This window comes from Marmota flaviventris, chromosome 19 (assembly GCF_047511675.1).
Source record: "Marmota flaviventris isolate mMarFla1 chromosome 19, mMarFla1.hap1, whole genome shotgun sequence".
Lineage (NCBI taxonomy): Eukaryota > Metazoa > Chordata > Mammalia > Rodentia > Sciuridae > Marmota > Marmota flaviventris.
The window spans coordinates 27,427,037-27,453,147 of NC_092516.1; the positions used below are offsets into that span (position 1 = coordinate 27,427,037).

At 58.3% G+C, this 26,111-nt stretch overlaps 1 protein-coding gene across 2 annotated transcripts; it reads right to left on the reverse strand.

Annotated features, from left to right (window-relative positions):
- Positions 1–1,033: 1,033 nt before the first annotated feature.
- On the reverse strand, positions 1,034–25,974 carry Limk1 (LIM domain kinase 1). 2 transcript variants are annotated; one of them, XM_071605346.1, is made up of 16 exons: positions 25,874–25,974; positions 24,146–24,242; positions 15,925–16,063; positions 15,531–15,640; positions 14,259–14,465; positions 10,457–10,562; positions 10,192–10,358; positions 9,180–9,363; positions 8,481–8,567; positions 8,103–8,234; positions 5,982–6,041; positions 5,719–5,784; positions 4,583–4,739; positions 2,570–2,625; positions 2,171–2,328; positions 1,034–2,079 (listed from the first exon to the last, which is right to left on the reverse strand). In XM_071605346.1, exons 1-16 carry the CDS (start codon positions 25,926–25,928, stop codon positions 1,917–1,919), a joined length of 1,944 nt encoding a protein of 647 aa, XP_071461447.1. In that variant the 5' UTR covers positions 25,929–25,974; the 3' UTR covers positions 1,034–1,916. The 2 variants fall into 2 exon arrangements, with proteins under 2 accessions (XP_071461447.1, XP_027804482.1); XM_027948681.2 differs by lacking the exons at positions 24,146–24,242; positions 25,874–25,974 and adding an exon at positions 18,725–19,068.
- Between the last annotated feature and the right edge of the window lie 137 nt (positions 25,975–26,111).

The following is a 26,111-nucleotide window of genomic DNA, read 5'->3' on the forward strand; positions in this document are numbered from 1 at the left end:
CAAACCAATTTAGGGGCTGGGTATGTGGCTCAAGTGGTAGTGTGCTCGCCTGGCATGCGTGCGGCCTGGGTTCAATCCTCAGCACCACATACAAACAAAGATGTTGTGTCCGCCGAAAACTAAAAAATAAATAAAATATTTTTAAAAAACCCAATAAAAAAAAAAAAAAAACAGGTGGGGTGTGTGTGTGTGTATGATGCTGGGGATGGAACCCAGGGCCTCACCTGGGCCAGACAAGGGCTCTACCAGGGAGCCACACTCCTAAGTTCTGGACAGACATATACTGTGAGCACAGTGGTCACTGTTATCTTAATCCACCAAGACCAGGGTCCATGGGTTATGCCATACAAGGTCTCTCAAGAGACCAGTCTTTCCTTAACCCCCTGATCCACGCAGGTCACCACTTCCCATCACCTGGGCTTACCCAGCACCCGCTTCTTCCCTTGATCCTTTTTTTTTTTTTGCAGGCTGGGGATGGACCAGGGCCTCACTCATGGTACTGGGCTGTACCCTGATCCCGGGTCCCTGTTTTGCCTCCCCGTCCTTGACACCTGCAGACAATCCTCTAGAGATTCCTGAGCCCACCCCCATCCCCACCCCCACCCTGCAGTCCTCCCACCCTGGCTGGGCCACTTCCCCTGCTGGGGGGGGGGCACCTCCGCCCTGCCCGCCCCCCAGCTTTCCTCTCCCAGGGGCCCCCTCACTCCTCTCAGAGCGGCTCTGCCCCTGGCCCCAGCACACGGCAAGGAGGCCCCGGTGGGGAGCACAGATTTTATTGTTCGAGTCTGGGTTTCGTTGCTTCCACATCCTGGTTCCCAGGGAGGCGAGCATCCGCCTCCCTCAGTCACCCATGGGCCGAGCGACCATTTTCCAGGTTCAAAGTGCACTGAGAGCGCTTCACAGTTTTAACACTTCCTAGATGCTCAACTGAGGCAAAGTGACAAAATGGCCCTCCCACCCCGCCCGCCAAAAAAATAAACCCCAAGCCCCCGGCAGCTGCTGCTGCAGCTGTATGAAAAAATAATACAAACTCTTCTTAAAAAATAGATTACACAGAAAGAACCCAGAGGACAGAGGGGCACGAGGAGGGGCAGGGACTCCTCCAGCTACTGGCAGGGAGCACGGGAGGGGGCGCTGAGATGATCCTGGGGGCGGGGCTGCTGGTGGACACCTGCCTCTCGATCGCCACTCCTGCCCAGGGCCAGCTCCCCCCCATCAGCCCTGACCCAGGCACCGTGGCGCCCTCTCCCTCAAGGGACTCCTCTTCACCCTGAGGCCTGGTACCTGCTTCTCACTAAAGTGGCTTCGATAAAGAAAGGAAAGAGACCCAAACCAAGAGCGAGGCCTGCTGCTGCCTGGCCATGGGCGGGCCCTGGGTCAGGCCTCGCTCTGTTTGGGGGTCTGGATAATTATCAACGCCTGCCGCTACCTAGACACCCCCGGGGAATAACGGGCCCCAGACTCCCGTCTGGCTCCTGGGAACGTGGTCTCCCCCTTGACCCATTCCCTCCTCCTTGCCTGGCCATTACGGGGCATCTTCAGAAGCTGCCCCCAGCCCAGCCTGGCTCAGGAGCTGCGGGCAGATGCAGGGTGTGGATGTCTTGGGCGGTGCGTGGGGTGGGCACAGCCCTCCTGGGCCCCCCAGCTCATGCAGGAGTGTGTGTGGGCGGCCCCACCAAGACAAGAGGTAAGGCAGGGTGGTGTGACCGCGTGTGGGCAGCTGGGCAGCACTGGGGCTGGAGGCGGAGGCAGGGACGCAGTCCGCGGGGGAGAAGGCAAGTCAGGGCCTGGCTCTGGGGAGGGGTCTGGGTACCCGTGGCCCTGGCCGAGGGCTCCATGCCTTGGCCACCTCCTGCAGAGGAACCTGGTGACGGCGGATTCTCTGGAGGTGGGGCAGGGCAGCTGGGGGGCCGGGCTCAGTCGGGGACCTCAGGGTGGGCGGGCAGTCCGCTCTCACCGCGCCGGTAGGTCTCCCAGAAGCCCCTGTCCAGCTGTTCCAGCTGTGGGCCCAAGGGCAGGTGGCCGGCCAGGTGCATGCGGAGGGTCTCCAGCCAATGTTCCAGCTTTACGAAGCAGGGCCTGGGGTGACAGGTGGGTGGGTAGCGGGTCTGGCTCTCCTGGGGATCAGCCTCACCTGCAAGGATGCCCCAGGCCAAGGTCCCCAACTCACCTCTTCTCAGGGTCCAAATCGCAGCAGCGCACAGTAATAGGGAAGAAGCTTGGGGGGCAGTTTGGGGGGCAGTAGCGGTCCAGGAAGCCACGCACGTTGAGGCCAAAGTCCATGGTGCGGGGCAGGTAGTCGGGGTCTGCGTTCACCCGCCCGATGATCTGTCCAGCACAAGGCCCCTCAGTTAATTTGGGGCCTCTTAGCCTGGATGGATGTCATCCAGGGGTCTGCAGGCAGGTCACTCAGGCCAAGGCCCGGACTGAACACTGAGCCCATGGGTCAGGCCGTCCCCCAGCTCTGGGCAGCCCTGTGCTCAGGAGGCTGCCAGCCTGCAGCCCAGGAGGGTGGGATGGGGAGGAGCCACCGGGTCTCAGGGCCACCACTGCCCACCGTTGGACCTACCTCACACAGGACGATTCCAAAGGAAAACACGTCCACCTTCTCATCATAGCTGCGGCCTGAACAGAGACACTGAGTGTGAGCAGGGCCAGGGGCAGCAGCCACGTGGGCCACAGGCCAATGCTGACAGCCTCCGTGGCCCGGGGCTTAGATCCTATGTCCCAGCCCCCCCACGTCCGAGTGACCCTCCTGAGCATTGAGAGGTGAGGATGAGGGCCCGGGACACCACGTTCCAGGCTCTGCTGGGTCACCTGACCTGCTGTAGGACTCTGGGCAAAGCAGACTCCTGAGGCCCCAGAGGCTACTTGGTTGGGAAAAGGGTCTTGGGCTGGGCTGTCACTCAGTGGTGGACAAAGTGTTTTTTTTTTTTTAATACATTTTTTTTTTAGGGCTGGGGATGTGGCTCAGAGGTAGCATGCTTGTTTGGCATGCGTGAGGCACTGGGTTCGATCCTCAGCACCCATAAAAATAAAATAAAGATATTGTGTCCACCTAAAACTAAAAAATGAATATTTTAAAAAATATTTTTTTTAGTTGTCATTGGATTATTTATTTATTTATATGCAGTGCTGAGGCTCGAACCCAGGCCCTCACATGTGCCAAGCAAGCACTCTACCTCTGAGCCACCGCCCAACCCAATGGGCCATGTGGTCAGCACACAGGCCCTGCGTTCTCCTCTGCGGATGTGGTGAAAGTCAGTGGGGTGGGGGAAGGGCAGGTAAGCCTGGATCATTTATGGGGTCCTAAGTGCCATCACAAGTGCCTTTAAGAGAGACAGGACACAGAACACTCGCAGAGGAGGTGGTGACCATCGGAAGCAGAACAGCGAGGCAGGAGGTGAGGCCAGGATGCCCCCTAGAGGGGCCTGTGGTGCCAGGTCTGGACTTGCTTCCACTGTGTGGTTAGTATTTTCCCTGGTACCGTGGAAACCACTGACCACCCCCCAGCCCTTTTTATTCAATTCTGAAACAGGGTCTCACTAAATCACACAGACTGGCCTCAAGTGTGAAACCCTCCTGTCTCTGCCCCTTGACTTGCTGGGACCACAAGTGGGCGCCACCATGCCTGACCAACTGTGTTAAGTCAACAAGTCTGTAATACTTTTATTATGGTGACCTCATGAAATGGACATAGACTTGCTGAGTCTCAGTTTCCTTGTTTATCAAATGGGAATATCATCGGCCACTTGTCAAAACCTTCAGGGCGGCTACTCAGTGAACGCCAACCAGTTGGCAGTGGTTTACAAACCATGTCGAATCCTCACTCTGCCCCTGAAGACAAGGGCAGTTTAGATTAGCTGTCACCTGGGGGCGACACTAATTGCATCCATCTGGTCAGTGCTGGCGCTGGCTGACCCCAGGTCTGCCTGTCCTGAACCTGTGTGTCACCTGTTTGGGGAGGGGCCTTATGACCTGGACATACCCAGGAGGGACCTTGTCGTCTGGGCATACACAGGACCATGCGGCAGGAACAGCAGAGCTGGGGAGTGAGGGGGCCAGCACCCTGGGCTGACGCACAGCTGCAGAAGATGGCCCCGTCTCAATCCCTGGGGCTCTGCGGGTGGCATCAGGGTCCCCCCTGTTTTTTTTTTTTTTGCAGTGCCAGGGATGGAGCAGGGCCTGTGTGACCTAGGCAAGCGCTCTACCAGTGAGACTGTCCCCAGCCCTGGGATTAGGGTCGAGATGGAGTGATGATCCTGGATTAGCCGGTGGCTCAGAGTAGTCACCAGGGTCCTCTTCAGAGGGAGGGGGAGGGTTGGAGTCAGGGACAGGGAGGTGAACACAAGAGGCTGCTGGCCCGAGGTGGAGGCAGGGCCATGAGCTGAGAACAGAAACGGTAGGCAACAGGGCCTCTGGCAGAACCCGCAGGAGGACTGGCCTGCTGGTCCAGAGAGGCCCTGGCTGGACTTGCTGACCTGCGGACTGCTGGGTGACGTGTTACCTGAGCTACCAAGAGTGGCAGCAACAGGAAACGCATCCAGGACCCAGGAGGTGGCATGACGGGCGGGCCACTCACCGTTGATCATCTCGGGCGCCATCCAGTAGGGGTTGCCCACCACGGTGTAGCGCTTCTTGCGGTCGGGCTTCTTGAGGCTCCGCAGGTCCTCAGGCTGGGTCTTCTCGTCCACCATGAGCCGCGCCAGGCCGAAGTCGGCCACCACCACATTGTTGTTCTGGGGAGACAAGCAGGGTCACCAGTGCTGGACACCTTCTGGCCCTGCTGGCCCAGCCTGCGCCTCTCTGAAGCCTGCAGAGGGAGCCTGGGTTTGGGTGCGGCTTCCTGAACTCTGCTGCCTTAAGCCGTCTCTCTGGGGAGCTGTGTGTCAGCCTGGGAAGCGAATATGCCTCCTCCTGGACACCCTCATTCCCTCTCTGCCTTCTGCGGAGCGCCTGGGTCCCCTGACCACCTGCCTGTGGACCCTGGGCACCCTGCCTCTACCCCCACCTACAAGCACCCCCAGCCGCCTCCTCAGGGCTGCTGCTGACCTCCCAGCCCCCACCCGTGTGGCCTGCTGCAGCCTGTGGCCACCCTGCTGACCTCCCGGCCCCCACACATGTGGCCTGCTGCAGCCTGTGGCCACCCTGCTGACCTCCCAGCCCCCACACGTTAGAGTCTGTAAACAAGTGAAGATGGCGCCTGGCATTTTGCAGAGGGAGTGGTTTGTAAAGTAATGCAGCGAGCCATTAAGTGTGGAGATTCCTTATTGGTTGACTGCTGTATCTAGTTTATGTTAATTAAGATAAGCTGTGTGGAATGTATATATATTCCTCCTGTCCCACTCCTGCTGTATCAATGTACACAAGTTGCTCGTCACCCCCCCCCCGGTTATTTTGCTGCAGCCGGACTGCGGCACACACATGCGGCCTGCTGCAGCCTGTGGCCACCCTGCTGTGGGCTGCACTTGGTGATCACCTGTCCTGGTCACTAACAGCTCAGGAGGCCAAGATCTCCTCCTCTGTTACTAGACTCTCCCAAGAAGCCATCATGCTGACTACTGAGCCAGGCTGCCCACCTCCTGCCCTTGGGCTACTTCCCCACCTCCCACTTCAAAGGGTAGCACGTGTGACCCAAGGACCTCTGCTGAGGGAAAGCCCTGAGGCTGGAGCGCAGGGTGTGTCCCTACAAGCCCAGCCACAGCTGCAGCTGCTCACCTCCCGGACCAGGCAGTTGTGAGAGTTGAGGTCTCGGTGGATGATGTTCATGGAGTGGAGGTAGGCCTGGGGGACACAGGTGTCAGGAGGGGCGTGCAGGGACCCGGCCCCCGCCCCGGGTTCCCACCCCACCCCAATCGGGCCATCCAGGGGTCTTCCCACTCTGTTTGGTCTGCTTTGCCCCCTTCCAAAGCCTCCCCCGTGGGGCCTGTTTCCAGATTCCTCAGGGTCACTTTCCAGCATGGAGGTCACCAGCCACTTACCATCCCAGACGCGATGTCCTTGGCAAAGCTCACCCTCTGAGTCCATGGGTACTGGCTGTCCTGGGGGTCGGGGAGAACAGCTGGGATGTGGCCACGGGACCCCATGTGAGAGTCACGGGGGCCAGTGTCCTGGGGACTGACGGTCCCATCTCTCCTGCACCCACAACTGTCTCCTTCGAAAGGGGACATTTCCTTTACAGAAGTGACTTCAAACCCTCGGGGGGCTGCTCCCCTGAGGAGGAAGACCTTGATCCCCCTCCCCCCAGCATCAGCAGTGGGCTGACCTTGGCCCTTGGCTGCTGGTTCTGGCAAGTCCTTAAGATGGCACAGTGGCTGCGCAGAAGCCGCATGGGTCCCCCCCCCAGTTCCACCATCCTAGATGACCCCCCAGGTCGCACCATCTTAGATGACTCCTAACACTGATCACCCCTAAATGCCACACGAGGAGTTGTTCTACACAGCAAACCCAATCCTTCCAAGTTTTAAAGAATCTGAACCTGTTTCATAGATGGAGCTAGAAGGGCCTGTGATGGTCACCCTCGATCAGCACCGAGCCACTCTGGGAGACCAGGGCTTGGCCCTGCTGTGGGCAGGGCCCAGATCTGGACTGTCCCCCATAGACCCACAGGTTAAAGGCCTGGCACTGGGCGGTGGTGGAACTTCAGAGAGGCTGGGCCTCGTGATAGGTCCTTAGGTCACTGAGCCATGCCCTTGCGGGGGTCTGTGGACCCTCGGCCTCTGCCTCTTTCTCTTTTGATTTCTGGCCACGAGGCAAGTGGCTTTGCTCTACCAAGAGCTCCCACCAAGATGTGCCGCCTTGCCACCACCCAAAGCAGTGGGGACAGCCAGTCATGAAGTGGTAGCTCCAAATCTGCAAAGCCCAGATAACCCTTTTCTCCTTTATAAATTGATGATCTCAGGGATTTTGTTACAGTCATGGAAAGATGGCTAATCCAGGTCTTGGATCACACACACAGACCACTCAGCCCCGGCCATCCCCTAGGAGGGCTCCAGAGGAAGTGTTGGAGTACCTGGGCGCATCAGCGTGAGCGGCGAGGCTGGGAAGCCTCCCTGGTATCTCTAAAGCCCACCTGACTACAGGACATCCCGGGGGACTCCCACATAGCAGGCTCCTGGGGCCACACTTTGGGAAACGCCAGGTAAACTGAGGTAATGAGACGGCAGAAGCTGGAGAAGGGACAAGATCTCGAGGTCTCGGGGTACTGCTGAAAGGGCCTAGAAAGCAGGATGGGTCACCGGGGTGCTGGCCAACAAGAAACCAAGAGTGCCAGATGGCTTCCCTCTAGCGCTTCATTTCATTTTTTGGTCCCAGGGATTGAACCCAGGGGCACTTAACCACTGAGCCACCTCCTGGCCCTCTTTATATTTTATTTAGAGACAGGGTCTCATGGAGTTGCTTAGGGCCTCTCTAGGTTGCTGAAGCTGGCTCTGAACCCTTCAACCTCCTCCCTAGCCTCCCAAGTTGCAGGGATCACAGGCTTTGCCACTGCACCCGGCCCAACACCTCATTTCTGAAGATGAATTGGAAACTTTATCCGAATCCTTAAAGAAAGTTCTGAATTGTGCGAAATGGTTAAGTGATGAGAAGCAGAGCAAAGGCCCCAGGACTGGTAATGGAGACTGCTACTCCCCGGGTGGCTGCCTGAGGCTTGCGGCCAGCTGTTCCAGGACAGCCTGGGTGACCCCTGGGGAAGGTGCCACCCTCCCAGGGCTCCAGCTTTAGTTGGAACTGGTTGCTCCCTTGCTTGGTTTGGAATCAGGGCTTAAAGGGTCTTGAGGCCCCACAGCCATCACCCCCTGAACAGATGAGGCTGAGGCCCAGAGGGAGCTGCCTTGGCCACAGGAGGGGTGGCAGGTGGGGCTCTGCCCAGCACCACATCCCCAAACACACAAACACAAACATACCACACACACACAGTTTTTTTCGGTACTGAAGACTGAACCAAACCCAGGAGAGCCCCACCACTGAGCTACATCCCTATCTCATTTTGACTTTGAGACAGGGCCTTGCTAAGTTGCTGAGGCTGGCCTTGAACTCAAGATCCTCCTGCCTCAGCCTCCAGAGCTGTGGCAGTTCCAGGCCACCATACCGTTACTCACCATGCTCTTGATGATGCCCCGCAGGGTGCCGCCCTTGATATACTCGGTGATGAAGTTCAGCCTCTTGTCCTTGTACAGCACCCCGATGAACTTGAGCACGTTGGGGTGCTCTAGGCATCTCATGACCTTCACCTGGCAGGGTACAAACAGGCTGGGCCCTCCCCTCCTGCCCCCAATACCCCAAGGCCCTGGCCCTGGCTGCCCACTGTCTGCTGGGGCTGCTCCCCCAGGAGGCCGCCCGCCCAGGGAGGACGAGTCTCCCTTCTCAACGTGTGGACTGAGCCCTGTCCACAGGGAACCCTCCACTGCCCCATCTGGATGGTGAAGGGGCGGGGACCCGAAGTCTGGCCCTGAGGCACGAGACAGCCCTCCAGAGACCTCCTTGAGAAACGTCCTCTGGGTCTCCTCGTCGAACCGAATCAGCTCCTTCATCACCATCACCTCACCCGTCTCCCGGTGCGTCACCTGTGGGGACACCAGACAGGACTGCAGTGCCCGCCTTGAAGGAGGCGCCACAGCCACCCAGGAGTGCCAGGCAGATGTACAGATGGCGTCACAATCTTTGCACAGCCCAGGGGATGCTCCCAGACACCAAAGGGTGTCCTAGAAGGGCCCAAGGCTCCTGGCTGGCAGGAAAGGAGGGCGCTGAGCCTGGGTGAGGAGGTCAGTGGTAGCTTGGTCTGGAACTCCTGCCTGGCCAGGGGACGGGGTCAGGGTAGGTCCTGAGAAGCCCAGCCTACATCTTTTGTATAGTCCTGATCCTTCCAGTCAGGTCATAGCCAGGTGACACCAGAACCAGGCTCAGTCCTTGCTCAGGGAGACTGTAAAGGGGTCCCTGAGGTCATGATGGGGTGGCACCAAGCTCAGCATGGAGACTCGGGAGGGGACTTAGATCAGTCTGGGCTGGCCTGCCCTCCTACCCCCGCCTGGGCCTACCTTAGAAGGTCCCTGCCCCTCCCCAGCCCAAAGAGGCCGAGGCCAAGGAGAGAGCCCTGGCCCGAGAGCCTAGAGGCCAGACATGGTGGCCTCCCGGAGGCACTGGTGGGAAACGAGAGGGCTGTCCCCTCCCCCCCGTACCTTGATGGCCTGGCCAAAGCAGCCCTTGCCCAGCACCTCCCCATGGATGAGGTCTGATGGCCGGAAGATGCGATGTGGCCGGCAGACCACCCGGAGGGATTCGGAGCGACCCAGGTCCTTGCGCTGGGAGGCCGGCGAGGCCAGCGAGCCGGCACCTGGGGATGTGTCGATGCTGCAGCTTCTCCTGTGGAGGCACACGGTGCCCAGTGTCACAGGAAGGGCCCTGGCTGGGGCCCTGCCCCTGCCCGCTAGGCCCCATCCTGGCCGGGTCATGTGGTGCTCTGTGCTACGGGCGGGTGGCACAGCTCGGCCTTCACAGGGCATACCCAGCCCCCACTCCCGCTCTCCTGTCTGAGGTCCACTGTCTCACAGGTGCCTTAGATGAATGTCTATCCTTGGCCTTGACACCTGTCTAGGGTGCCCGTGACCCTGGAACAAGCAGCCCCACAGGTGGCCCAGGCTCTGGAGGGTGCAGGTGACAGGGGAGCGTGTGCCTTCAGCAGCGTGACCCCGAAGGGCAAGGCTGCCCGCAGGCGGCCTTCCTGAAGGTCTCAGTTAGCATCCTGAGCAGTGAGGGCGGGGGGGAGGGAGGCCAGGCTGCCTCCTCCCACCTGCCCAGGTTAAGATACTGACCCTTGGCACCTGCTGCCTGGACCACTCAAGGGCCCACCAGCTGTCCCTGGTCTCGAGTGTCCCCACCCCAGTCCCTCCCACGTGGTGGGCCAAAGTGGTCTTCATGAAGCACATCACACTGCTGCCACATCCTTCAGTGGGAGCCCTACACGGAGGGACAAGGTCCAAAGACGCCGCCACGCCTCACACCGCCGGAGCCCACCACCCAGTCACCCCACGAGCCGGGAAGTGGTGCCTGCTCCCTTCTCCTCGTTCCCACACCCCCAGGGTGAGCTGACTTCTCCGTCAGACGGAGCCAGTGGAGGCAGGGACCAGGTCCCAGTGTCCCAAGGCTCGGTACCAGCGCCAGTACCCGCCCAAGCCAACCAGGCTGACTTACAGGACAGGTTTCTGCCGGGCAGAGCTGCCCACCTCGCCGCTGGGCACGTGCATCGGGGAGCCCAGGGGGCTGGGCTCGGGCCCTGGCCCATGGCCTAGCGGGTCGTGGGGGTCGTGCTCAAGGGTCAGCTGCAGCAGGCGACTGGTTTCCTGTATCAGCAGGTCGATCTGGGGAGGGGACGTGGACAGCTGAGGCTGCTGTGGTGGCAGTGGAGGGGCTCGGGCCCAAGGCTCTGCCCCAACCCCACCCTGGTCTCAGGACCTACCTCGTCCAGAGGCACGTTCCGGATGGGAGTGCCATTGATCTCCAGGATCCTGTCTCCCACGTGGATGGAATTCTTCACATCTGGGCTCATGCAGCCTGGGTCCACTCTGCGACACAGCAATGGCCCCATCAGTTCCCACCTGACCCTGGAACCCCAGCAGGAAACCATGGCCAGGGAGACCAGATCAGAGGTAGGGGGCAAAAGGTTCTACCTCGTGGACAGGAAGGCGGCAATTCTCCAGGATGCCACTGGCGAGTGGGACGAGTTCCATAATGGATGATGGGTGTCTGCCACGGGTGTGGCAGTGGGGAAGGGTGGCCCACCGCAGGTGTCTGCCCCCCCGTTTCAGGTGAATGACTCCTCCACCTCGGACAGAGCTTTCCTCCAGATGCCTGGCATGCCTGGGGCTGACAAGGGTCCCGAGCCAGGTCCTAGGGTCTGGATCCACTGGCTTCCTACCTAAAGCCCAGGACTCGTCCAGCAAGAGGAAGCTCCCTTCCTCCTGAATTGGCAGAGGGGCAAAGAGCCCACCCTGAGCTTCGGGTGCAGAGTGATGGGCATGAGGCATGCAGAGGACCACCAGCTAACTCAGGGGACGGCCAACTTGCGGCATTTCCTCCCTTTTTTTAAACTCTGGTTTTAACTGGTTTTGGTTTTCGTTTCATCTCATAGGTTTTTTAAAAATGTTCTGTTTCTCTCCTAGCCCTTTATGGATGTGTACTTATGTATGTAAGGTACAGGGAACTGAATCCAGGGGTGCCCTACTACTGAGCTACATTTCCAAACCTTTTTATTTTTGAGGTAAGGTCTCGCTAAGTTGCTGAGGCTGGCCTGGAACTTGTGATCCTCCTGCCTCAGCCTCCAGAGTCACTGGGATTATAGGTGTGCGCCACCGAACCAGCGTCGCTTCGAATGAATATAATCTTAAAAATGTTCCTTAAAAAAAATGTTCCTTAGGGCTGGAGATTGTAGCTCAACAATCAACTTCAACCCCCAGTACTGTAAAATACAAAACAACAAAGGAAACCAAAAATCCCACAGTGTGGCCAGCACCTGGCCCTCGGGCAACCAGGAAGCTTCAGGAGGGAGCTCTCTGCAGAGAAGGCTGGGAAACTGGGGTTTCACCGCCCAGGGGGCAGGCAGGGAAGGCGGCCTCCGGTCTGGGCCAGCTGTGTAGGGAGGAGACGCCACCTGCCCAGGATCACCTTCCCCAGCACCACCTTCCCAGCACCTCTCTCGCTGCTCCCCATGCCCAGCTGCAGTGCCTGGTGGGTACGGGAGACTCCTGCACTGAACCAGGTGGATGCTGCTCTTAGCTCCCATGCCTGGGGGTGGGGATGTTCAAAATCCTGCTCAAGGTGCCAGTGAAGGCTCTGAGGGCACCACGGTGTCCAGCTCCCTCACCATTTAGGTGGACCCTGCCCAGTTTGGATGTGGTGCTGGAAGCGTGGTCCCCCATGTGATGGCACTGAGGTGGTGGCTCTTTAAGGGGTGGGGCCTAGTTGAAGATAATCTGGTCACTGGCAGGACATTCTCAGCAGGGGCTGATGGCAGTCTCCAGGATGCGGTGAGCTCTAGCCAAAGCAGAGCAATGGCCCCTTCTGCCTGTGGCCATTTCCCTTTCTGCTGTCCGCCATGTTGTAATGTGGTCAGGGAGGCCCTCACCAGAGGTGGTGCCATGCTGTTTGGATTTTCTAGTCACGAGAATGGAGAGCTAACTGATACCCTTTCTTTATAAAGTATCCTATCTCCCGCATTGTGTTATAGCTACACAAAATAATCAGACCAACCCCAAAGTCCAGACGGTGGTGACACCTACTCAAAGTCACAAGGTATATCAGCACCTGGGCTGGATTTCTACCCTGTTCTTGCATCTCAGAGATCTTTCCTACATTTTCTTTAAGGACAACTTCGAATATCCCATCATGGCTGTTTGCTTTTACTGCTGTTGTAATTTGTATGTTGAATGTCCCCCACAGGCCGGTGTTAAGTGCCTGGTCCCTAGCTTGACACTCTTGGGAGACAGTAGAAACTTCAGGAGATGGGGTCTACTCGGAATATGCCCTTGAAGGGACTGTGGGACCCCAAGCTCTTCCTCTTTGGCTTCCTAGCCATGAGGTGAACAGGTGGTTCTGAGACATGGTTCCCACCACGGCCGTGGGGCATGCTCATCAGAGGCCCAAAACAATGTGTCCAACTGATCTTGGATCTAGACCTCCAACCACATGAGCCAAAATAACCTTTTTCTCTTTATAATCATCTCAAGTATTTCATTATAGTGACTGAAAACTGGCTATCACACACCTTTTATTTTATCCTGTTTTTTTTTTTTTTTTTTTTGTTACTGGGGTCTGAACCCAGGGATGCTTTGCCACTGAGCCACACCTCCAGCTTTTTATTTTTATTTTGAGACAGGGTCTCACTAAGTTGCTTAGGGTCTTGCTAAACTGCAGAGGCTGGTCTCAGCTCCCAAGTTGATGTGATCATAGGCATGTGCCACTGTACCCGGACCTTGCCAGATACTTTCATAAAGTAGACAGAAAAACCCTAAGTTGATGGTTACTTGTGCTTAGTGCACAAAAATTAACATCATTTCACTGATTTGGGGCTTCCATGGACTCTGTTGAGAAATAAGCTGTTGATCTCACTGTCCTTTCTTTGAAAGTAATTGTTCTTTTCGGGTCCACTCAGGTCTTTTCTTCTGCCTCTGAAGTACAGTTTCACTCAAGAGGCTCAGGGGTGGATTTCTTCTGCTGTTTGGGATTTATTGGGCTCAATTCTGTGGGTTGACTTTTTTAATCAGTTCTGGGAAGTTTTTAGCCACTATATCTTCAAATATTGCCTATCTCCCACTCTCCACCCCTTCTGGACTTCAAGCTGATGGTCACGGGACGCCCTCACCCTGTCCTGAGTATCTGTACCTCTCTCTCACAGTGCTCACCGTTTTATCTATTCTTTCCTCAGCAACTCTAAGCCCTACTGTGCTATTAAACCCTGGCCAGGAGACTTTCATTTGATAATCACACATCTCATTTCTAGGGATTCCATTTGGTTCTCTTCCAAGTATATGTGCTCCACGTACAGGATTCTGAGAACATATGGAGCCTGTTTGTTCTGCACCATCCCTGCTAACCCAGTATCTGGGGCTCTGGGGCTCTAGCTGCCAGCTTCCTGGTGTCCCTGCTGCCTTCTGCACAGGGAGCCTTGCTTCCTCATGTGCTTGGTGGCTTCTCGCTGTGCATGCCAGGCAAGGGCTCCGCTCCTGAGCTCTGCCTGTCGCCCTTAGATTTCCCATCTAGGGGACTTCACTGAAGCCTGGAGGTGGGTCCTCTGGAAGGAGACCTGATTGTCAGTTCCTGGGTATACTACCAATGAGGGTCACTTGAAGCTAAACTTTTACAATTTTGCCTTGACCTTTTTTGGGGGGTGTAGGGATGCTGGGGATTAAATCTAGGATTTTTTTTTGGTTCCAGGGATTAAACCCAGGGGTGCTTAACCACTGAGCCACATCCCCAGCTCTTTTTATATTTTATTTAGATACAGTGTCTCACTAAGTTGCTTACGGCCTTACTAAGGCTGGCTTTGAACTTGTGGTCCTAGGCATGAGCCACCGCGCCTGGTGAAGATGTTTTCTGTTATGTTCCATCTGCAATGGTTTCCAGGGCGTAACCACACCAGGTGCCTGCTGTGCCAGGCAGGCAGAGCCAGGCCACCAACACTCATGCAATCTCCAGTCCAAAGTCTCCCTACCACATCAATGGCCAAGCTGTACCCCCTGCAGCCAGAGTAGCTAGCCACTCACCCCTGGACGCGGACAGTGTGGGAGTGCTCTGCACCACAGCCTGGAGGGCCGTGGGGTGGGTCGATGGAGACGGAGAGACCACGTTTGCCATGAGCAGAGGCTGGGATGGATACCAGGGTGACTGTGTGGGGCAGGTGGGAACCAGGGGAGTCGGGCAGAATCTGCTCGATGACGGGGGTCACCACAGTCTGGTAGTAGCAGTGCCCACTGCAAAATATGCCCGCGGTGGGACCCAAAGAAGAGAAAGAAAAGAATGTCAATGTCCTCATTAGCATCACCACCCACCGTGGTCTCCGCCCTGGGCTCTGTGCTCTTCCCCTTCCAGCTGACTGGTGGGACCAGGAACCAGAACTGAGCATGCCCAGCGCCCTGGCACTCTCTGTGGCTTAGTCATCTGGGCTGTCTAGTCCCAGCAATGCTGCCAGATGTCCAGGACAAAGGCTGGGGTGCATCCTGTGCAGCAGGAGGTCTGGGGGGAGGCCTGCTATTCTCTAATGCAGCTTTATTGCTGTTGCTGAGAAGGAATTTGTCTGGTCTTTGTCCCTGCTTCTTGGGAGAGACTCTCACTCCCTGAACAGGAGTGAATTGTTATCTATGGCCCCTCAGACTTTATGCTGGAGTTTATGCTAATGAGATGACTCAGAGCTGGGGCTGGTCACTGGAAGGGCCTACCAATGGGGGACAGAAGGGCTGGGGCTTCTAGCCAGCCTGCTTTCAAGGAGGGGCTGGAGACTGAGCTTAATCATGTGGCCAACCAATCACGAGGGAGGAATGAAGCCCAGTAAGACCCCTGGATGCTGATGCCCTGTGAAGCCTTGGCAGTGAGCACCAGGCTTCGGGGAGGTGCCTTGCGTGCTAAGGTCCCAGTTACGACAGCCCTTGTGACAAAGCTGGAGCCCTGCGCCTCACGCCTTCCAGGGTGCCATGTCTTTCATCAAACCATCCAGCTTGACCGGGTTGCGGGGCCCTGCATTTGGAGCCAGATGGACAGAGGTGCAAGTGCCCAGGGACCCCTGGATGTTCAGATGGTGCCTGAGGGGAGGGCAGTCTCGATGGGGACTGTCCTTAGCTTTTGAGGTCTGGGCCACTCCTGGTGACTGCAGGCCACGCGAGGGAGGGACCTCTCTCCTGTGGCTGCTGTCTCAGGCATTTCTGGGGGGATATGCCCCCTCAAACCTGGCCACATGGAAAGATAGGCCCAGGTGTGGAAAGCCAGCATCCTGGCAGCCCGTGATGCGGGGCCCCGGTGCAGAGAGGGGCCGGGACACTCACCAGTACAGCTTGGAGTGCTCCACCAACGTGTAGGTGTCCCCGTCGCCGATGAAGGTCCCACACGTGAGGCAGATGAAGCACTCAGGGTGGTACTTCAGCTCCCCAGCCACCTGGCGAAGGGGTGGGGACAACCCAGCTGAGCCGCTGGACCCAGCCTCCTGCCCCCTCTGCTCTCTCCACGTGGCCTCTTCTCAGAAGGGCAGCCCTGAGCACTTCGCGGGGACTCGAGCACAATGTGGGCCACACAGATAGGGGCTGAGGGACATGACAGTCAGGCTCAGCAAGCACGAGGGGCTCAGAGAAGCAGCAAGAGGAAAAAAAGGAGATGATGGGAGAGCTGGAGCAGGCGCAGCGTGCGGCACACACGGGCAGGGGGCATGCGCAGGGTGCTCACCATGACCAGCCCTTTGGTGATGTGCTCTGAGCACCCGTGGCAGGACTCGCCGTAGCGGGCCCAGTAGTCCTTCTTGCAGAAGAGCTGTCCATCCTTCTCGTAGTACTGGTGCGAGAGGGAGGCGCCACATTCACAACACCTGTGGGGAGAGGGTGGGCTGAGTCACCAGCGCCCGCGCCCCGCTTCCCACACACCTGGGCCTAGCCAGTGGCAGGAGCCTCAGGAAGAATAGCAAAATATGTGTCCTCTGGACAGAAGCAGCCCGTGCTTGGCACAGGGCTTGGCAGAGATGGACGCGGTCCCCCTTGAGCTCCTCCTCCACACCTCACGCAGTGCACAGCCTGCACAGCTACGCAGTCAGTCCTGCACACAGGGCCAGGCCTGGCAGCTGCCTGGAGGGGTAAGGGACGCTTCTCATCTGGGCCTTGTCATGCAAAGAGGAGGGTCCACAAAGCAGGTGACTTGTTCTTGGTCACCAGCCAGGTGGAGGACGCGGGGATGGACCAGCGGGCTCCTCCCTGCCCCACTCGGCCCTCAGAGCCGGAGGCTTGCAGAGCACTAGCATCTCGGCTCCTTTGGTTCAACTCCCCTTACCCGTCCGGGCACCATGAGGCAGGGGTGTCACCTCAACTTAGAGAAGAGGCAGAGTGCAGGGGGCCATGCTGCCTGGGGTCCCACAAATCTGCTCCCATCTCACCAAGATCCAGGCAGGGACCTGGCTCACGTAGACCAGCCGGGACCTGCCACTCCAAAGGATCTCCTGGCTTCCCAGAGCCCAGTGCCCCACAGGTGCTGCTGGTCAGAAGGGTGCTCGGGCCAGCTCAGTACCTCGGCGCCAGTCTCCCTGCCTTTCCTCAGAAAAGTGGTCACACTGGAGTGGGATGCCCAGGTACACTGGGTGGTCAGGGCCAGAGTCCCCTGCCTGGTCACCAGGACTAGCATGGAAACCCTGAGGGTGGGTGGGTGAGGGGTAGATGGAGAGAAGGGGTGCTCCTGTCTCTGGGTGCTGGCCACCGTGCAGGAGCTAGATCTACACACTTGGCTTCTTCCTGCCCAAGCACCTGGGTTGGGTGGGGACCAGCAGCCCCGCTGAACCAGCAGCAAGCTCCCCCAGGGACCTGCAGAGCACAGTCCCACTGGCTCCTGGAGAGTGCGTCCAGACTCCTGCTGTGCATGGGTATGTGTGGCCAGAGTGCCCACCCCACAGGGAACAGGCCAGGGGATCCGGCCAGCTCTGCTGCTGGGTCACATACGGACTGGAGGACCCAGGCTCTGCAGGGTAATAACCCAGGAGAGTGGAGGGCTTGTGCCTGGGTGGGACAGTCCTTTCCCCACGTGGCCATGACCCCAGGAGGTGAGCCCTGAGATAGCCAGTGAAACACTGTCCCTTTAAGAGGACCCAGCTAGTTCCCCACTGTCTGGCAGTCTGCGGGGAGGGGTGGGGGAAGCACAAAATGTCAGGGTTCAGAAGCACGTGGGTGGGGATGCTCCCAGAAGGGGGGCCTGACGCGTTAGCTCTGGGGGCGACGGCAGAAGGGTGCAGGACAGAAGCCATGACGGAAGGCCACTGCCCGCCTTCCCGGACCACAACCAGGGCACCAGAGGCAGGGGCGGGCTCCCGCGGTGGGCGGGCGGAGTCTGGAGATGGGGGCGGAGCCGCGCCTCCCACGGTCCAAACTAACCAGTGGTCTGTGCAGGGGTGGCAGTTCCTGTCCCCAAGGGAAAGCCCCCGCCGGTCATCCGTGACTCGCTTCCTGCCCTTCCACCGACCACTCCAGACTTTGGTCACAGGACCGTCACAGGAGCCTCCCCCGGCTCCCCGGGGCTGGCTGTAGGAAGCAGGGCCTCTCTGTGGGTGGGGACTCTGAGCTGCCCGCCTCCAGAGAGCGGCTGCTCTCCTCCGCCCGCCTGCCTGGAAGCTCCTCCGCTGATCGCTGGTCGCTCGCTCATCACCTTCCCAAGGGCTCTGCGAGTGCACCAGGGCTCCCCTCCCGGGTGGTCCCCAAGCAGCCGCACCAGGCACCAGCAGCCCACTTGGGCCCACCCCTCCGCCTGCACCTGCTGGCTCCCTGGGGTTCCAGGCTGGGCAGCCGCAAAGCTGTCCAAGAGGACACCAGCCCTTCTGGGGTCCCTACTCCCCAGCATCCAGAGCCCCCTCTGCCCACTTCCTGGGCCAGACCACGGCTCATGTGCTGGCTCAGCAGCAGCACTCTGCGCTCCGAAGACCTCTGGAGAGCCCAGCCCCTGTCCAGCCCCTTGCCCCTCAGGCCCACATCCAGCCAGGAGCCAGAAAAGGCAGGCGGAGGGGGCACAGGCTACCTGTCCCCACAGGAGACCTCAAGTGTCAAGTGAAGCAGGGCAGGTACTGATGGCTTATGGAGCTGGGGCAGGGCCAGTGAGAGAACTCCTGCAGAGACTTGTGCCTTGGCCCCACTGTGGAGTCCCTTCCCTGACAGCGGGGGCAGTGCCAGGCTAGGGCAGGAGAGGAGTGACAGGGACATGGGAGGTGCCCTGCAGTGAAGAGGCTGGACTGGGAGACAGCAGAAAACTGAAGGGACAGGTATTGAGGGTTTCCCTCCAGGAGATGGACACCAGGGCAGAAGGATGGCTGGAGGCCAGCCTCCTGGGGAGACTGTACCCAAAGAGCCAAAAGCTCTGGGAGCTGTCTGTTCCCCACATGGCGGCCAGCCATGACCAGGGAGTTTCAGTTCTGCCCCACGCTGGCCCAGGTGGGTCTGCCCACGGTTACCTCTGGCAGGGGCCTGGGACAGCACTAGGTGGGAAGGGTCTTTCCACTTACTTAGCCCCTCTGAGGAAGCGGCGTCTTCTCAGGACCGAGGCCAACAGCATCCTTTGGCAGGGGCTCTGGACGCCTGCAGGAGTGCAGGGCAGCCAGCCCAGAGCTTCCCTATCCTGCTCCAGGGGCTCAGGATTGGAGGCTGCAGAGGGAGGGGCCAGCGTGGCCACACCACATGGGGAGGATACCACAGTGTGGTGCGAAGGTCTTGATCTGAGACTGCAACAGGAAGCAGCTGAAGTGCCTTCTGCTTAAGCTTTGGTATAGGTGAAGAAGGAGGGTTCTAGGTTCTGACCCCAGGAAGTAGGAGTGAAGGGGGAGGGATCTAGGCTCTGACCCCAGGCAGTGGGGTGAAGAGGGAGGAATCTAGGCTCTGACCCCAGGCAGTGGGGTGAAGAGGGAGGGATCTAGGCTCTGACCCCAAGCAATGGGGGTGAAGGGGGAGGGATCTAGGCTCTGACCCCAGGAAGTGGGGGTGAAGGGGGAGGGATCGAGGCTCTGACCCCAAGCAGTGGGGTGAAGAGGGAGGGATCTAAGCTCTGAGTCTAGGCAGTAGGGTGAAGAGGGAGAGATCTAGGCTCTGAGTCTAGGCAGTGGGGTGAAAAGCGAGGGATCTAGGTTCTGACCCCAAGCAGTGGGGCAAAGAGGGAGGGATCTAGGCTCTGACCCCAAGCAGTGGAGTGAAGAGGGAGGGATCTAGGCTCTGACCCCAGGAAGTGGGGGTGAAGGGGGAGGGATCTAGGCTCTGACCCCAAGCAGTAGGGTGAAGAGGGAGGGATCTAGGCTCTGAGTCTAGGCAGTGGGGTGAAGAGGGAGGGATCTAGGCTGACCTCAGGCAGTGGGGAAAACGGGGAGGGATCTAGGCTCTGACCTGACCATTCTGCCCTTAGTCCTGCACATCTGGAGAAAGGTAGCCTGTATCCTCCTTGGCCTCTGCCTAGACAAAGGTACTGAGGGCTTGCGCCTCTCTGATGACAGGGACAAGCTCAAAAGCAGCTGCCTCTTCCGGTGCTGCCCCCAAGGGAGCAGAAGTCAACTTCCCATGGACAGTTTGTCCCTGCACAGAAGGTTCCCTGAAGGAGCGGCTGCACCCCAGCCAACCCATGGCCAGATGCACTCATCCCTCCTCGCCAGCCACCTAGCCTCCAGGGAGATCTTGAGCTACAGCAGCCCGAGGGCTCCTGCACTGGAGGCTTCCGCTGGCTGCTGGCTGTGCACAGAGGCAATAGCTGGGCCAAAGGGAAGCCTGGACTACTAGGCCTGGCCATACATCTCCTGGGGTGGGCCTATCAGAAGAGACAAAGGGGCAAGCACAGGTGCCACACAGCCCAGTCCTAGTGCCAGGTCTGCAGCAAGCCTCCCACTGCTCAGAGGGTGTGACACTCTTCTCATGTAGCCCTGCTGTCCCACCTGAGGGGACCTGGGACTTCAGCGCACTCAAGGGCACAGGCCATGAAGTTCAAATAAGATGCAGGGCCAATGGCCCCTTTGACAGGCTTCCCCCAAAACATCCCCTGGGCATGGCTGACTCCACTCCAGCACACCAGTATCTCGGCTAATGCCTGATGTGCCAAGCACATGGCACCCACCACAGACTTCTGCATGCAGTCCTCTGTGGTCCCGGGATCCCCACGGCTGCTCCCTTGCTTCCTTTGATGCTCCACCTAAACCACCCAGAGCGCTGTCTCCGCAGCACCTGACAGCATCTGTCTAGGGCCTGGCTCACCTACTAAGGCAGGGACCTGTGGTCTGGGAGGGACAGGGCAGGCTCTGCAGCCAGGCCGCCCGGGTTGAGTCTGGACTCTGGCCTGCTCCCAGGGAGCCCCTGGGCACACAGCTGAGCTCCGGGCCTGCTCCTCATCTGTCAAGCCTCTTCAACAGACAGCACCCGCTTCACAGGCTGCTGGGGGGCCGGTGTAGAGCAGGGGCTCTGTCATCATTGGTGAGTGACTGGCTTGGACCCAGGGGTACCACCTGGAAGGCACTGCAGAGGGGTCCTGGAAGGTGGGGTATGGCAATCACAGTCACAGAGGAGCTGGCTGGGGGCTGCAGGGCTGTCACAGCTTATTGCCTGAGCAGCTTAGGGGACAGTGGCCCTGGAACAAAGGTCTCAATGTCACTTACGGGATCACAGCACTGTGACACTTCCAGAGGGAAACCTAGCAGGGTCCAGAGCCTTAGGGATCCTGCTCAGAGCTGTTCTGGCTGCCTGTCAGTCATGTGCCCGGACAAGCAGTGACCCCTGAGCTACTTTCCATCATGGGTGAGGACACACTTGGCCTCACCCCTTCACTTTGGCGGTTGGGAGAAACCCACCACTGGGCCAGGAACGCTTCTACACTGTGGCTCTTTCTGTGGGCCCTCCCCCCACTGTGGGACCCTGTGTCCCTCCACATCAGGGACAACCTGAATATGCCTCTCCCCATGGTCCCTGGCCGAGCCTCGCCTCTCTCCTGGTGATGCAGGGAGATTGCTCCAAAGCCAGGCACCTCTGTTTCCCTCCTGCAGCTCTGGGGCTGCACCTGGCCTCCCTCACATCTCCAGGGCTCCACCTTCCCTCCCCATCCCAGGCTCAGGGGCCCCCAAGGTCTTCCTTTGATACCTCTTGGCCCCTGCAAAGCCATCCACGTCTCGGCACCGGCTTCGAGGGGCCCATTCCTTCTGGCCTTCCTATCTCCAACTCAGCATGGTCAGGAACTATCATGAGCATCCTGGGACCACCCACTCCCAGGACACAGGTTAGAAAACCACAGACCTGCCACTCATCAGCCCTCCCCCACCCCACCGGCCACCCCTGCTCCAGCTCTAGGGACGCGGAGGGAGCTGGCACAGGTGCGCTCCAGCTCTGGCAGCTAACGGGAGCAAGGTGCTAGCTCCCGCTAACCCTCCACGGAAACGGGGCAGATCTGGTACTTCATGGGGTCAACAGTGAGGGAGGAACATTAAAGCGTGCTTGATAAAGGGTGGCTAATACCACAAGTCCAGGTGGAGTCTCCCCGATCTGAAATGAGGGGGACCAAAATTGTTTCAGGTTTTGAATTTGTTTGGATTTTGGAATACTTGCATATACCTAATGAGGCCTCTTGGGAATAGGACCCAAGTCTAAACACAGTCTTCACTTGTGTTTCACATCCCCTCGTGCAGAGCCTGAAGGTCACTGCACAACGTATAGCGGGCATGTGCTCTGACCTGCGAGGTCAGCCGTGGTGGAACTTTCCACTTTCCACACCATGTCAGTGCTCACATTTCCGATTTTGGAGCTTTTTTGATTAAGGACACTCGATCTGTACTTGCAAATATTGTATCTGAACTCTTCTCTACTATCTGTCCTTATCCTAGGTCAGGTGTATGAGCACAGAGCTCTGAACTTCAGTTACAGTTCCTTCCCTGCCAAGTTGCCACCATCTGTCCAGTGGGTTGGCATTCTTCAGCAGCATGTCTGCCCATGCCCCTCCCCAGTGGTCTGCTGGTCCCCTTCAAAGGTCCCCGTCACCGTACTCAGTACCCTTCCCAAATCACTCAACTCAGTCTCCTCAAGCCATCCCTGGACTCAGAGTGTTGCTACCAAAAAGGCTGTTCCTGCTCTCGGCACTGCCCCACTCCCCGTGTAGGGCCTCCTTCTGAGACCTGATAGGGAACCCAGGGGATACTGCCTGCCTCTCTCTTGGCCTTACCACCAAAGTGGACACTGGATGTTCTCTTCACTGGCTGTGTGACTTTAGGCAAGAGAATTAACTTCTCTGTGTCCCAATTTTCTTCTGGCAGAATGGAAACAACACAATGTCTAACAATGTGTAGTACTAAGAACAGTGCGTGGTCCTTGCTCAATGCAAGAAAATGTTAAGATGACTACTTCTTTTTTTGGTGGTACTGGGGATTGAGCCTGGGGCTTCATGAGTGCTAGGAAAGTGTTCTACCACTGACCTGCAGCCACAGCCCTTTTTATTTTATTTTGAGATATGGTCTCACTAAATTGCCCAGGCTGGCCTTGAACTTGGGATCCTCCTGCCTCAGCCTCCTGAGTAGCTGGGATTAAAGGCCACCTACGCCTATACTAGCCTAGGCTTATTCTTTTTTGGGGGTGGGTGGGGTACCAGAAATTGAACCCAGGGGCGTTTAACCACTGAAACACATCCCCAGCTCTTCTGACTTTTTATTTTGAGACAGGGTATCACCATTTTTGCTTAGGGCCTTGCTAAGTTGTTGAGTCTGACCTTTAACTTTTGATCCTCCTGCCTCAGTCTCCTGAGTCACTGGGATTACAGGCGTACAGGTATGCGTCACCATGTCCTATTCTTCAAAATTAAAAGAAACCTAAAATAAGCCCTTGGACGTGATGCTCTGACGTGGCTGCACCTCCCTCCCTTGACAGTGCTTCTCCTGATCTCTGATTTGCAGTTGGTGCCAGATCCCCGCCTGGAGTCCCTCTGCATGATGCTTTTCCACCCAGGATTCGCACATCCTTGGAGACTTCTGCTGTGGCTCCATAGCTAAATCTCAGCAGTCCTCTGCACCTGGCTGCTCAGGATGATCCTACTGGGTCACTAGGGCACCTTTGGGCTGCCATGTGCTGCTTTGTCCTCTGACACAGCCCTGCCCCCACCGCCCATCTGTCTGGAGGCCAGGGCTGGTCTCACTGGGCTATGCATCTTGACAACCAGCTGGGGCACAGTGACAGTGGCTCAGCTCTCCTTAAGGCCTGTCCTGTCCTCTCCCTCCCCTGAAGCAGTGGCAGGACACACTGCCCTCCCCTCCTCCCCCACCCAGGGACCAGCAGGCCTGGTGATATGATCATCTCTCTGTACCCCACGGGTTCCACACTGTGGATTCAAACAGCGTTGGATTGAAAATCTTCAGGAAAAAAAAAATTGCATCTGTACTGCACATGTAGAGATTTCCTTCTTGTCTTTAATCCTTAAACAACATGGTATAACAATTAATTACACAGCATTTATGCTCTATTAGGTATTAAAAGTCATCTAAAGATGATTTAAAGTATACTGTTGAAGTCAGGCGTGGTGGCGCATGCCTGGCTGGAGTTCCAGCTACTTGGTGGGGCCATGAACTAGAGGCGAGCATGGGGAGCACAGCAAGACCCCATCAACAACACACACCAATGCACACATATGCATAGGTTATATTGCAAATACTCTGCCATTTTATAAAAAGAATTTGTATCTGTGGGGGTCCTGGAACCTATACCCTGTAGATGGGGGGGACACAACTGCGCTGGCAGGTCTTCCCACCCTCTCCTTAGGGGTCTGAAATGACAAAACAGGAAGTTCTTTAGGGATCTTCTAGTCAAAACGCTTCATTTTACAGAAGGACACTGAGGCCAAGGACTCACTATGTGGCACCTAGGGACAGCACAGGAAGAGTACCAGGTGTCTGCAGGCCTTGTCCAGGGCAAGAACCCCATCCTACCTGAAGCAGTCTGCGTGCCAGTCAGCGTTCAGGGCCTGGAGGTACTGGCCGTCATAGATCCTCTGGCCGCAGCTCGCACACACGGGCAACTCACTTCCTGCAGGGAGGAAAGGGAGTCAGGAACCACTCTCCAGAGGTGCAGCTTGGCACAGGCCCAGCCTGCCCTGCTGACCTCATGTGAACGTGCACAAATCCCAGGGCACAGCACCCAGGCTAAGCAGTCCTTGTGCCAAGCGAGAAGAGAAAGGACGGTGGTCTGAGTCTTGCTGAGTTACTAAGCCTCTCTGGGTCTTAGCACCCCTATCTGTAAACTGAGGAGGAGGATCGGATGTCCACTGTCCAGCAACAACATTCTTTAACTCAGGTTCTGGCAAGGTAAACCAGGAGAAAGCAGTGGGGTTTGGAAATAAGGTGGAGGGTGACAATCTTGTCCCTTTCCTCCCTTGACAGCCCAGGAAAAATTGCTTAGAGGCCCTTCAAAGGGCAGCAACTGGACAGGACTGGATTGGTGCATCCTACGCTGGAAGGGGACAAGCAGGAAGCCCAGAGGTGCTGGCTCTAACTGAAGCTTAGCCATGCCCTGTCTTGACAAGGGGCTGGGGCTGCAGAGCCAGCCACTTGGTATGCTTAGTCATCCCAGGGCCCTGGAGCTAGCAGACCCTATCAGACACCCAGGTTTGCCTCTCCCCATTGTACAGATGGGGAGACTGAGCTCTGGAGAGGGCAAGACTTGCCCTATCTTACAATCAGGCTCCAAAGCAAGGACCTACTCCTTCTGAGTACCCAGGGACCTAAGGAAGGGGCAATGGTGAGGTGTCCCTGTGCTCCAGGCAGGTAGGTGCTCACTGGCCTGGATAAAGACTGGTGGAAACCCCAGGGGAGAATGGAGCTGGCCCATTAGGGCCCAGCTTGGAACCGCATGGATCTATGTGAGGAGTCAGCAAAGGAAACCCAGAGAAGGAGACCCCCAACTCCGTGGGACTGGGATTCTTGGGGGTCTTTGAACCCTAATTGTTGTGCAGCCCTAACCCTTGGGTTCAGCAAAGGGGAAGGGGCTAAAGAGAAGCTAGAAGGCAGTCACTCCCCCAGCCAAGATAATGGTAGGCACCTGGTTTGCTGCAGGGGGAGGGGGAGGGGTCCCGCAGTGGCAGTATACAGCCACCGGTTCTCATGAAGCAAATTCCCTCTCTGACCGTCTAGCTCCCAATCACAAGTACCGGGGACTGACCGCCTGGTCCCCAACTGGACACACTGGGAAACTGAGGCCCAGGGTATTGGCGCCTGGCTCAAGGTCACGGAACCCGGCCGCGCGGGGTGGCGACTGGGACCCGGGGCTTCGGTTCCTTCAGCCGCTCTTTATTCCCTAGGCCGGGTTCGACTCCGGATAAGCGGTGGCTCAGGGTGAACGTAGCACGCGGACGGAGGCCGGCACCGGGTGGGCAGTGCCGGGATGGCGGGCGGCCGGGTAGGGGCACCGCCGGGATGAAAGGGAGGAGGGGCGCTCCGCCGGCGCCGGCGGGAGGGCAGCCCACCCGGGCGAGCGGGGAAACGGGTGGGAGGCGGCAGGGAGGGGCCTGCGGGCTGGGGAAGGGCGAGCTCATCCCCGGGAGGCAGGGGCGCGGCCTCGCGGCAGACCCGGCCCCCGCGGCAGGCCCCGCCGCCCCCTCCCGCGTCCGCGGCTCCGCCGGCGGCCAGGCCCGCGCCCGCCCGCGCCCGCGCCCCGCGCACCTTCCTCTCCCATACGTTCTTCCCTCCAGGTGCAACAAAGTAGCGTCAACCTCATGCACTCGGCGGGGGGCGGGGCCGGCGGGCCGGGACGGGGCGGCCGGGCCCGCGAGCTCGCCCGCCGCCGGCCCGGGGAGGCGGAGGCGGGGAGCGCGGGCCGGGCCTGGAGCTCGGGGCTCGCGGCGCCGCCGCCGCCGCCTCTCGGACACCGGCTGGTGCACCGGCTCCGCGCAGCGGCGGC